The sequence below is a fragment of the Colobus angolensis genome, unplaced genomic scaffold (assembly GCF_000951035.1).
Source record: "Colobus angolensis palliatus isolate OR3802 unplaced genomic scaffold, Cang.pa_1.0 Scaffold592, whole genome shotgun sequence".
NCBI classification, from domain to species: domain Eukaryota; kingdom Metazoa; phylum Chordata; class Mammalia; order Primates; family Cercopithecidae; genus Colobus; species Colobus angolensis.
The window spans coordinates 681,077-693,757 of NW_012119510.1; the positions used below are offsets into that span (position 1 = coordinate 681,077).

Genomic DNA, 12,681 nt, shown 5'->3' on the forward strand with positions numbered 1-12,681 from the left:
ATTTTTTAAATTGATTAAAAATCCAGCCAAGAGACCAGACACAGTGGTTCACACCTATAATCCCAGCACTTTGGGAGGCTGAAGTGAGTGGATCACCTGAGGTCAGGAGTTTGAGACCAGCCTGACTAACATGGAGGAACTCCATCTCTACTAAACATACAAAATTAGCCAGGCGTGGTGGCGTGCGCCTGTAATCCCAGCTACTGAGTAGGCTGAGGCAGGAGAATCGCTTGAACCCAGGAGCTGGAGTTTAGCTGAGATCGCACCATTGCACTCCAGTCTGGGCGACAAAGAGTGAAGCTCCATCTCAAAAAAAAAAAAAAAAAAAAAAAATCCAGCCAGGACAAGTTTCTATAAATAAAGTTCATCAGAACACTGCCATTTCCATTTTTATACACTGCCTAGGGTAGTGTATAACTAGAACAGCAGAGTTGAGTAGTTATCAATAATATTCATATTACTCTGCAAACCCAACACCTACTTACCCTGTGTCCTTTACCTTAAAAGTATGCTGATCCCACTGGGTGCAGTTACACAACTGTATGCATAATCCATAGAACTGTTCAGTAAAAGTTATTTTTAGTATATGTAAAATATTCCTCAATAAACCTTACTTTAAAAAATAATGATTGAAGCTAACTTCCATTAATTTGTGACACTTGCCCAACATCACACGACTAATCATTGCTGCAGCTGAGATTTGAACCCCAGATATTTTAATCCCACAATCCATAATCCCCTACACTATCCTTGCTTCAAAAGAAGCTGCTTTCAGCTTCATGAAACTTCCTTCTATTCCTCTATTGTTTTGCTAAGAGGTCTCTTTGATGCTTTTATTTTTAAATCACCCCCCAGAAGTCCCCCACTTCTAGTCTCTGGTCACTACTGATCCTTTTTCTGCCCCTATAGTTTTGCCCTTTCTAGAATGTTAAAATAAATAAAATCATGCATTATATAACTTCTTGGGCCTGGCTTCTTTTGCTTGGCATCATGCTGTTGAAATTCATCCATATTATGTTTTCCGTTCTTTTTCTTTCTTTCTTTTTTAGAAATGCAGTCTCACTATGTTGCCCAGGCTGGTCTTGAACTCGCAGCTTCAAGTGATTCTCCCGCCTCAGCCTCCCTGAGCACTGGGATTATAGGCGTGAGCCACAACCCCTAACCTGTTGTTCTTTTCCTAACTATGAGAACTAATAAAGACAGAGGAGCAAGGTTGTTCGCCAGGGCAGATGTAGGTTTTTCTGAGGCCTGAGCTTATGCAATGTCATGGGCCCTGTCTTAGAAAAAGAATGCAAAATTCCTGATACAAAATTAAGTATAAAATAAAAAGAAAAAAAAACAAAATTTAAAAATTAGGTATGAAAGAAGTTATTTTAAATAAGAAAAAAAAAAAAACAATGCTGCCCCAACCACAGCAATTCTGAAAATTTGTATTTTACTCATCCTCATCAAATAAAGAAAAAACATCATATAGTTTCTTTTCAGTCATATACAGTGCACCATCTACTATATGTATCCTACAGGAGAGACGTTCAATTTCAAATAGGCAAAAATGAGAACCTCATTCTCTGCTTACAGTTTTATGTTTTTTATGATTAGAAGAATCTCCCACTGACTAGTTTCAGGTTTCCTACATTCCAAACCTGGTTCTTCCTCCACTTCCCACGTGGTTCTAGGGACTGATGCTCTAGCCACATCTGTGTCATGATCTACACCCTCTGGCCTTGCCCACTTTATGTCAGAATGTCTGGTGAGTTAGCACAGGGTATCTAGTGCAGGAAGCTGGCACTAGAACAGCTAGCAATCATCTGATCATAGACAAAAGTGATGGCAAACCACATAAAACTCCCATTAAATTCAAACTAAATGTATGTGCAACTAGCTTCCTCTAAATGGATCCCCCAAAATGCTCCCAGCCATCCAGCACTACTCCCTGGGAGATATGTGGCAGGAGAATTCTGAGTGGAAACAGACAATGGTCTTAAGATATTGTGGTGAAGACAGCGGTCTTAACATACTCTTGCACATTTTAAAGAACAATTGACTGTATGATCCCATTGCCAGGGCCCCTCCCAGGGTCTTCAATGGTTTATGCAAGCAAGTACCTAAAAACCTAAGGAAAATGATGGGAAACTGGATTTCAGATACTTACCAAAAAGAAGATGAAGGTAGGGATTGAGGGAAAGAGAAGATGTGCAGCCTTCTATTTTCATTTACTGTTGTTGCCAGGGGTTGAAAAAGGACAGTGTACTTGATGACTCCTCTTCTGAAATAACTTAACCAGTCCCATCTGGCAGTGTCTTTTTTTTTAAGTAGACTCTTCAAGGAGTTGGGGAAGAGGCAATGCAGTCTTAGTGACTCCACTTAACTGGCTGAATCAACCACTGGGACTGAGTGGCACAGGCCCAGTTTAGCCTTCTCAAATCCCAGCAGTCCTGGAGGAACCTGAGTACTGGAGCCAACCTGGCTAGATTGGGTCCCCATACTTTTCTTTCAGTATTCTCTTAATGGAAATCACAGAATTAGCCTCCTTACTTCAGAAAAGCAGTTTTCTCTTTTGGAATCAAAAAACATCACAGACTAAGGAAACAACTACATTATCCAATTTACAGTGATATAAGATGATCTCATTTAATATGTTAAAAGGTATCAGATAAAGTAACTTTTTGGAACAAGAAGTAACTCAGATTTAGAGCACTTTATTAGCAAGGTATTTTAATCTTTCTTGTAGTTTTTGTTGCATAAGTGTCACATACCTTTAAAACTATGTTACAGTCAGCCCTCCACATCCACGAGCTCCACATATGTAGATTTCACCAACCACAAATCAAAAATATTTGAAAAAAAAAAGTGTCTTTACTGAGTATGTACAGACTTTTTTCTCTTGTCATTATTCCCTAAACAATACAGTATAGCAACTCTATACATAGCATTATATTATTAGGTATTATAAGTAATCTAAAGATAATTTAAAGTATATGGGAGAATGTACATAGGTTGTATGCAAATACTACATCATTTTATATCAGGAACTTGAGTATCTGTGGATTTTGGTAGGTGAAACAGGTCCTGGAACCAGTCCCCTCAGATACCAAGGGACTACTGTATTTATTTTCATCTAGATTGCTTAAATATAGACTGTGTTCTTCAGCTAGCAGATTCTGAGGAATGGAGGAATACAGAGTTTATATTTTTTAAGATCATTCATTGATTTTTAAACATTTATGGGGCTGATCCTGGCAATTATTTATTTGTAGGTCATTCTTTTTACCTCAAAGGATTTTTATGATATGAGGATATGAGGAAATTTGGATTGAATGCTTTACATAGAGAATATATGTTACTTTATAATAAAAATGTAAATAAAGCAATAGGTATGGGGAGTCCTTTTTACTTTTAGTCAACACTGGGTCAAGTACTTTGGGTACTCATATGTACCCTCAGAGAGTTTACAGTTCAGATGGAGAGAAAAGCTAACATTTATGCAACACCAGTACACACTGTAAGACAAGGTAAAATTATGTGCCTATTTACAAGGTACAGGCTACCAACGGTGTAGAAAGAAGTACAGAGGCAAGAGAAAGAAGGAGAAACATAGTTTCCCGTAAGGATCCCAGAGGAAGATGGGCTGGAGAATATTGAGAGAAAGGAGCCCCCATTGATAGAAGCCAGTATAAGAATTTTCACATAACTAGGGGTAGCCTTTAGATTTCTTGGGATTTTTTATGTACACAATCATGTTGTCTGAAAATGGAGGAAGTTTGCTATCTTCCTTTTTAATGTATATGCCTTTTATTTCCTTTCCTTATGATATTGTACTGGTTAAAAGTTCTAGCACTGTGTCAAATAAGACTGGTAAGACCTGACATCTTTGCCTTGTTCCCAATCAGGAGCAAAGCTTTGGCCTTTCATTATTAGCCATAATGTTGCCGAAAGCTTTTTTACATGCTGTTTATCAATTTCAATTCTTTTTAAATTTGTTGATGTTTTATGACCTAGAATATAGTCTGCCTTGGTATACCTTCTGTGACACTTGAAAACAGTATGTATTCTGCCGTTGTTGATTGGATTGTTCTACAAATGTTGATTATATCCTATTGCTTGATAGTGCCACTCAGTTCTATATCTTTGCCGATTTTCTATCTAGTCATTCTCTCAATTTTTAAGCGACGACTGTTAAAGTTTCAAGTCAATTGTGGATTTATCTGTTTCTCATTTTATTTCTACCAGTTTTTGCTTCACATGCTTTGTAGTTCTACAAAGCATGTAGAGCCTGCTGTTTGGTGCATACATATTTAGGATTGCTATGTCTTCTTGACAGATTACCCTTTATCATTATGTAATGTCTTTCTCATTCTCTGGTAATTGTCTTTGCTCTGAAGTCTGCTTTCCCTGAAATTAATATAGCCACTCCTGCTTTCCATTGACCAATATTTTCATATTATGTCTTTTTTCATCCCTTTGCTTTCAATTTGCCTGTATCATTATATTTGAAGTAAGTTTCTTATAACAGCATATAGTTCGGCCATATTTTTAAATTCATTCTGTCAATCTCTGTGTTTAAACTGGTATGTTTGGGCTATTTACATTTAATATATTCATTGATATGTTGGGGGTTTAAATCTGTGTATGTGTTTTTTTCTTTGTTGACTAATTTTTGCAGCTCTGTGCAGGGGAGGAGCAGGGGTTGGTCCCCTATCTTCCTATGGATTACTTGAACATATTATAGAATCCCACTTTGATTTATCTTGGTGTTTTTGAGTACATCTCTCTATATAGCCTTTTTAATGGTTACTGAAACTATTAGTGTGGATTTGGCCTCATTACTGCTGGGTGATGTAGAAAGTCCTAACTCTCCACTAAGCCTCCTCTGACACCATCCCAGTGGGAGAGGAAAGATATAATTCATTACAGCCAGGAGGGGATGGAAGTCCAGGCTCCTCATGTGGTCACCACCGATACTGCAGTGGTGGTGGTGGTGGTGGCAGTGGGGGATGGATGAGGGCTCATTACCACCCTCTGGGGATAAAAATCCCAGCTCCCAGTATGTCTCCGACATCACCCTGGTAGGAGATGGAGCCTTGAGTGGTCCATCATGGGATGCCTCATTACACTCTGTCAAGGGTGGAAGTCTAGGCTCCCCATTCTGTCTTTGGTGGTAAGGATGAGGTCGCAGTTTTTTCTGTGATGTTGGCTGCAGTCAAGTGGTTATTGTCTGAAAGGTTTTAGTCTTGCTAGGCTTCCTCTTTCTTGGTCATTTTGGTAGAGAGAGCAGACTTTTGTTGGGGCTTTTATGGTCTGCTTCCATTGGCATTTCCAGGTAGCTGCCTTCTTCAGCTCCTAGTCTGGGATAATGGGGCAAAAAGATAACCCAGGGAGTTTGCCATGGAATTATTCTTGGTCTCTAAAATCCCTAGCTGGTCTGCTATCTTCTCTCAACCTTTCAGAGTCTTTCTATTTTTTAAAATACATAATGTCTAGGATTTTTCATTGTGCTTCGCCAGAGGGATAGGGAACAGTGTAACTACTACAGCTATCTTCCTAGAAGCAAAGATCCTATAAATACTTTTAATGACAATTTAATTGTTCATTTTCAAAGGTCCTGTTAATCTGCCTGCTATTTTTCAGTACCCCATTAGGTAGGCTTTTTTCTTCATGCTGCACACTTAAAAGTATACATATTAGGCTGGGTGCAGTGGCTCACGCCTGTAATCCCAGCACCTTGGGAGGCCGAGGCAGGCGGATCACCTGAGGTCAGCAGTTCAAAACCAGCCTGGCCATCATGGCAAATCCCCATCTCTACTAAAAATACAAAAATTAGGCAGGGATGGTGGTGGGTGCTTGTGATCCCACCTACTTGGGAGGCTGAGGCAGGAGAATCGCTTGAACCTGGGAGGTGGCGGTTGCAGTGAGCTGAGATTGTACCATTGCACTCCAGCCTGGGCAACAGAGAGAGACTCCGTCTCAAAAAAAAAAAAAAGTACACATATTAGTCAGGGTTCTCCAGAGAAACAGAACTAACAGGATTATATAAAGAAAGAGATTTAGCCTAAGGAATTGGCTCACATGATTATGGAGGCTAGCCAGCCCAGCCCTAAGATCTTCATGGCGAGTTGGCAAACTGGAGATCCAGGAGAGCTGATAGCTTAGTTCTAGTCCAAAGGCCTTAGAACTAGAGAAGATGATACAGTTTTAGTCTAAACATGATAGGCCTGAGACCCAGAAAGAGCTAGTGTTTCAGTTCAAGTCGAAAGGCAGGAATAATTCTCCCTCATTCAAGGATGGGTCAGTGCTTTTATTTCAACCACTTGGATGAGGCCCACTCACACTATGGAAATTAATCTGCTCTATTCAGTCTATCCATTTAAATGTTAATCTCTCTAAAAACACCCTCACAGCAACACCCAGAATGTATGACCAAATATTAGGGCAACCCATGGCCCAGTCAAGTTGACATATAAGATTTGCCATCACAGTATGCAAACATTTAAAAGCTCGGGCCTACCAAACTGGTTAAGTTGGACCTAAATATGAACTGTGACAGAACATGTTCACAAATTCACATTTGAGGCTCACTTTGAGATATACAGAGAAACTCAAGGGAATGAGTAAAAGCCTTTGATAGATCAAAAATTTGTTTAAAGGAAGCAAGCACTAAAACCTGAAAGGCAGTGTGATATTAGGAGAAATAAGAACCTTCTGGTCACCATGTTTCTTCAGGAGAGCTTTATAAATAGGAAAACTGTTAAAACTTTTATTTTTCCTGATTCTTAGGGTAAGAATTTATTTTTTCTATTGTGGAAAGGTTGAAAAATTCAAACTAGGAATTTCTCATGACCTGTAATCCCTTTGTCACAATCTTAACATTTTCCCCTGGGGCCAGCATCTAATGCCAAGGCCTGGCTGGTTCTGGGTGCAGGCATCACTTGCTGGGGATAGCTTCGGACTCAAAAAGACGTTAGTTCCCAGGCGTGTGACTTTGGGCAAATGGCTTTACCTCTCTAAACAGCAGTCTTTTTATCTAAGAATACAGGGATTTCATATCTGTAATCAGTAGTTATACTGTAAGAATTAAATAAAATAACGTCTATGAAGGGTAGTGTTGAACATGTAGTAGCCACTCAATAATTCTCGCCCTGACCACTTCTTATTATCATCATAAGACAGCCTTTTGTCATTGTAAACTCTTAATAAATACCATTTTTTAAAGGTTGCAAAACGTCCTCTTGTATGAATATTCTATAATAAAACATTCCCTCCTAAGGTGACACATCTAAGTAATCTTTAATTTTCCAGTTTTATAAATGAGATTGCCATCTTGGTGCTTAAATATCTGTTTCACTTTGGATCATTTCCTTAAGTGCAGCTTCTTTGAGGCAGAATTAAAAGGTGAAGAGATAGAACCTTCTAGAAAGGTGGTACCAAGATTGCACTAGCAATGAGAGAGAGACTTTTCTGATTTTCAAACTTTATGTTTTCTAGAAGCATCAGATGGTGAAGGGGGAGGAGACACAGAAGTGATGCAGCAGGAGACAGTTCCAGTTCCTGTACCCTCAGAAGAAACCAAACAGGTGAGGGGTCACTGTGGGAGAGCCACTGCTGTTAAATTCTGAAATCAGCCTTTTCCTCCTCTCTGTTGTTGAACTCCCCGTGTCCTAATATCGGTTGTTGGTGGGATTTAAGAGAGCCTTTTACTTTCTTTCCATTTGAAAAGGCCATGGGCCATGCTTCCTTCATTGTAAACCAGCAAGGTCTGTTTTTTGCTCTAATTCTTTTTCTTCCCTTTTTTTTCTTTTTTTTTTTTTTTTTTTACAGGATCTTGCTTTATCACCCAGGCTGTAGTACAGTGGCACAATCATGGCTCATTGCAACCTTGACCTTCTGGGCTCAAGCAATCCTCCCACCTCAGCCTCCCGAGTAGCTGGGACACCACAGGCATGCGCCACCACACCCAGCTAAATTTTTTATGTTTTGTAGAGATGAGGTTTCTCCGTGTTGCCCAGGCTGGTCTCAAACTCCTGAGCTCAAGCAATCTCCTTGCCTTGGCCTCACAAAGTGCTGGGATTACAAGTGTGAGCCACTGCTCCTGGTTCCTAATGTTTTTTAACTATATAAATGTATTTCACATAATGATATCTTAGATTCTTACATCACATTTTTGCCAAAAATTCAGCCTTATGCTTTTGGGTACAATTCCTAAAAGGAGACAAATAGCATAGATAGAGAGGATTATCACACACTCGAGTGCATGATTACAGCACCAGGCCATGCTGCCAGCAAGCTCCTGGGACCTTATTTCTACCCAGCATTATGGTCTGTCATATGCATTCTTAACAGGGGATCTGTGGCCTTTGCATTATCAGAATTGGCCATTTGGATAATCTTTTTTCCTAAACCTGTGACCTTTTCTTGCCTTTTAAATCTTCCTACTGACTTTAGAAAGGCTACTCACATCCATTTGTAGCTTTTTCTCCTTGGGTTTCCATCAAACCTGATTGGTATTTAGTTTGGTGCAAAAGTAATTGTGGTTTTTGCCATTACTTTTAATTTAAAAAAATTACTTTTGCACCAACCTAATAAATCTGTGTGATTTGGGCTTTTTGGGGTTTTCTTTGTTTGTTTTTGAGATAGGCAATAGGTCTTGCTCTGTTGCCCAGGCTAGGGGACAGTGGCACAATCATGGCTTACTGCAGACTCAACCTCCCAAACTCAAGTGATCCTCCTACTTCAGTCTCCTGAGCAGCTGGGACCACACTGGCTAATTTCTTTATTTTTTTGTAGAGATGAGGTCTCACTGTGTTACCCAGGCTGGTCTCGAACTTCTGGGCTCAAGTGATCCTCCTTCCCTTGGCCTCCTAAAGTGTTGGGATGACAGGCATGAGCCACAGTGCCTGGCTTATGTGTGAATTTTTAAAGGAGTGTCTACTACCAATCCAAAGTTACTGTATTTTTCATTGCAACAATTTGGGTTCTTATTCTTACTGTAGGTGCTTTAAACTCATTACACCAGAGTGTTATTCTACCCAAAGTTTGTGACCCAGCTCAGGATAACTGTAAGAAGCAATTTAGTATAGTTTTGCTTAACTTGCCCACCCAAGTGGGCAAGTTAAATTTCTCTGTGACTCAGTCACCTTCTTGGTAAATGGTAATAATTATGTCTGCCTCACAGAGTTGTAATGATGATTAAATAAGTTGGTACTTGATAAGCACTTCAAACAGTGGTTATCAAAGAGAATCACTGAAGTGTTAATTATTATAGCTATAGTTAATAATTATATTATAATCTTTTTTATTTTGTCCATTATTCTTCCTGGGAAGGGATATGCAGAAAGGCATACATGTTTAATATATAATCATCTTGGTTTTTTTCTCCAACCATTAAATATTTTGCTCAAAGGCCCTATACTGGTTTTAATTTTAATCATTCTTCTGGAAACCTACAGGGTAACACATCCTTAGCTTTTCAATTTATTTCCTCAAGGTGGGGTTTAATTTTTCCGTAGCTTATCCCACTAATCATACCATAGTCATGCCCTCTTTGACTTTTGCCTCTAATCAATGTCTACCTACAGGACTTATTTGCATGTATTCTTCTTTATACTCCATTGGCTTTCGTTTTTTTCTTGGTTTCCCCTTGATTTTCTTCTTGTTTGTTCCTTACTCTTTCTGGACCCACTGGTAAAACAAAAAAGACCTTTTATTGAGCAGTTAATACTGTCACTGTATAAAGCACACTGTACCATATAATCCTGACAGCATCCCTAGGAGGTAGGTGATACCCACTTTACAAGGCTCAGAGGCTCAGAGAGACAGGTTCTGGGGGTCATCGCCCATCCGGTTGGCTATGAGCCAGGCTACAAGGATACTGTTGCTTTCACTTCCCTTTTTACCTGTCCTTTCTCTTTCAGCTGAGGAAAATCGGATTAACTGTGTTCTAATGTGTTTTGTTGGTCACATGCCATTGCTATTTTCTGCCAAGCAAAAAAATAATTACAAAACCTTAAGCTGTTACTGCCCATTTTAATCACCTTTCTCTTGCTTTAATTTCTTTCACCACCAAATTGCTTTGAAGAGTCCAAGTGCTCAGTAAGCAAAATGCCCTAACCCCTTTCTCCAACCCTATCCTAATTTCCCTGGCCAGAGAAATACCCTTTTTCTCTGAATTGACATGAGAATCTGTGTGTGCCCCTCTGCCTCATATGAGTGTTGCCCATCTTGGTCCCTGCTTATCCCCAGGAGGCTCACCTCAAGGACAGATTTTATCTGTGCGTCTCCACAGCACCTGGCACGGAACCTTGCCCTTAATTGGCACTCATTATTTGTGAATGAAGGAATGAATGACCATACCGGTATCCCAGTTTTCTCATGACTCTTCCCATCTCAGCCCTTTGTCCAGCTTGTGAGCTGTCAGCTCCCTGACACAGCTGCCTGCAGAGGTCTTTTGGGGCCTTGTGATGCCCTATCCCTCCTCCAGCCACATCCCTGATTTCCCAAAACAATTCCCTCCTTGAAAGGCTCCTCCACCTTGACATTCAGGGCTGGAGTCTGTCCTCTCCATCCCTGCCTGCCCACACAGTCACCCAGCTCCCCTGTGGCCTCCTTCGTCCTCTCTCTGCCACTGCTCTTCTCCCTCTGGAACTTATCCCACCACCCCAAGGATGACTTACTTGTCAGGCATACTGTCTGTCCCTTCAGGAGCCCTTCTGTAATTGTTTATACTCATAGAACTTGAGTCTCCAGCTGGTTCATAAGTCCCTTGGGGCCAGGGTTTCTTTTGTGTCCACTGTAGTACCTAACACAGTTTGGGGCTCTTATTTGACAGATATGGCCAGATGTGTGTTTTCTAAATATAACTGCATTTTTTTCTGGATCAATTTTTTTAAAATTTTATGCTATATTTAAATTTTAGATTTGTTTCAGATTTGTTTAAGACTGTGCTGTTCTTTCAGTTTTTCTTTATGCTTGTACAGGAACCACTTGGCATGATGCTGTCAGCTGTAATACACATTTAGGCTTTAATATCACCAGGCAAGAGCATCTGTCAAGACAGATGATGTTCCCTCCTTTGCCGTAGCTGGGCCTCACGTTTGTGTCACTGAATACATTGTTTGTTCGTATTTTAGGCAGCAGATTTATAACTTTAAAGTTTTCAAATCCATGCAACTACCTCATCTCTAGCAACCATTTCACATCTGAATAATCATCCTTGGCCTGCTTAATAATGTGAGTATAAAGATTTGCCAACAGTTCTTTTTTCCCTAGTAATCACTTCCAAAATAAATGATGAGTTCCCTCCTCCTAGAGATTGCATCACCCTCTTCCCTCTTCAACATCAGTCATTTCAGAGCCAGCCCTAGTGACTTTGTAATTATGGTTCCCAGAATATAAACCCTTACAAAGAATTTTGTGACTTTTCCTTGATGCTTCCATGATGTCAGTAGCCTTTCAGTGGTTCCATGACCCATCTTCTCCCGCTCAGAGACCACAGTGGACTTCTTTTTTCTTCTGCTGTCCTTTTGTTTATCTCCTTTAATCATAAAGGAATCTTCAGCAGGAGTGTTTCTCCCTTTCCCTTCTTACTTTCCTTTCTCTACTATTGTATTTTCTTGCTACTGCTTTATTTGAGCATTGGTCATTTCATATTTCTTCCACTCTTTATCTCCAAGATTATGCTTATCTATTGTTGAAAGAAAACAGGACTATGTCCTATTCATTCTCTGATTCACCTTTTTCCTTTTCATTATGTTATCTCAGTTCTGTTCTTTGTATGAATCTATTGTTTCATTGACAAATTGCCCAAAACTTAGCAGCTTAAAATAAAACAAAAACATTTAGCATCTCTTATCAGGTCCCAGCCAAGTTGTGGGCTGGGGCTGGAGGCTCAGCTGGGGAGAGTTTACCTTGCAGCTCGCTTGTGTAGTTATTGGCACATCTCAATCTCTCACTATTTGAGCCTCTCCACAGGGTTGCCTCACAGCACTGCAGTTGCCTTTCCCCAGGCCGAGTGATCCAAGAGGGAACCAGCAAAAGCACCCAAGACAGAAACCACAATCTTTTTATAGTTTATTCTCAGAGTTAACACCTCGTCACTTCTGCCATATTAAGCAAGTTAGTAAATCCAGGCTACATTCATGGGGAAGAGATTACCAGGAGATCGAGATCTTGAGGAGCTATCCTGGAATCTGGCTGCCACACTCTTCCTCTGACCCCTCAATGACTTACATCCCTTCAACATGCAGAATATACTCACCCCTCCAAGGATTGCAAAGTCTCATCCCATTGCAGTGTGAGCTCAATATCCAAAATCTTGTCATCTAAATCAGGTCCAGGTGCAGTTGGGGCTCCTCAGTTTTAATTCCTTAAGTATAGCGCTTTGAGTACATTTCTTCTTCTCAACCTGTGAAACTAAAGAGACAAGTTACCTCTCCCACATGCTCAACACACAGTGGTGGGACAAGTGTAGGATAACCTTTATTGACATTTCTATTCAAAAGGCGGCAAATAGGAGGCACATGGAGTCATTGGTACACAGCATTCTGAAGGCCATCCAAGCAAATATCAGTTTATTTATTAAGTGTCGAGGCCTAAGAGCAATTCTCCATGGTTCTTGACTCTGTCCTTTGGGCTTTGTTTTGTCCTCCAAGTCTCCTCCTCCTCCTCCTCCTCCCCCCTCCCCCTCCC

The 12,681-nt window shown here is 40.2% G+C and overlaps 1 protein-coding gene across 3 annotated transcripts in view; it reads left to right on the forward strand.

Moving 5' to 3' along the window:
- CMSS1 (cms1 ribosomal small subunit homolog (yeast)) overlaps positions 1-12,681 on the forward strand; it is a 372,024-nt gene that overhangs the window by 332,545 nt on the left and 26,798 nt on the right. For 2 of the 3 annotated variants that reach the window (XM_011962503.1, XM_011962504.1), the window contains exon 2: positions 7,483-7,571. In XM_011962503.1, the coding sequence (XP_011817893.1) occupies positions 7,483-7,571 (89 nt within the window). Of the gene's footprint in view, positions 1-2,064; positions 2,169-7,482; positions 7,572-12,681 lie in introns of all 3 variants that reach the window. The other variant, XM_011962502.1, reaches the window with a different exon arrangement.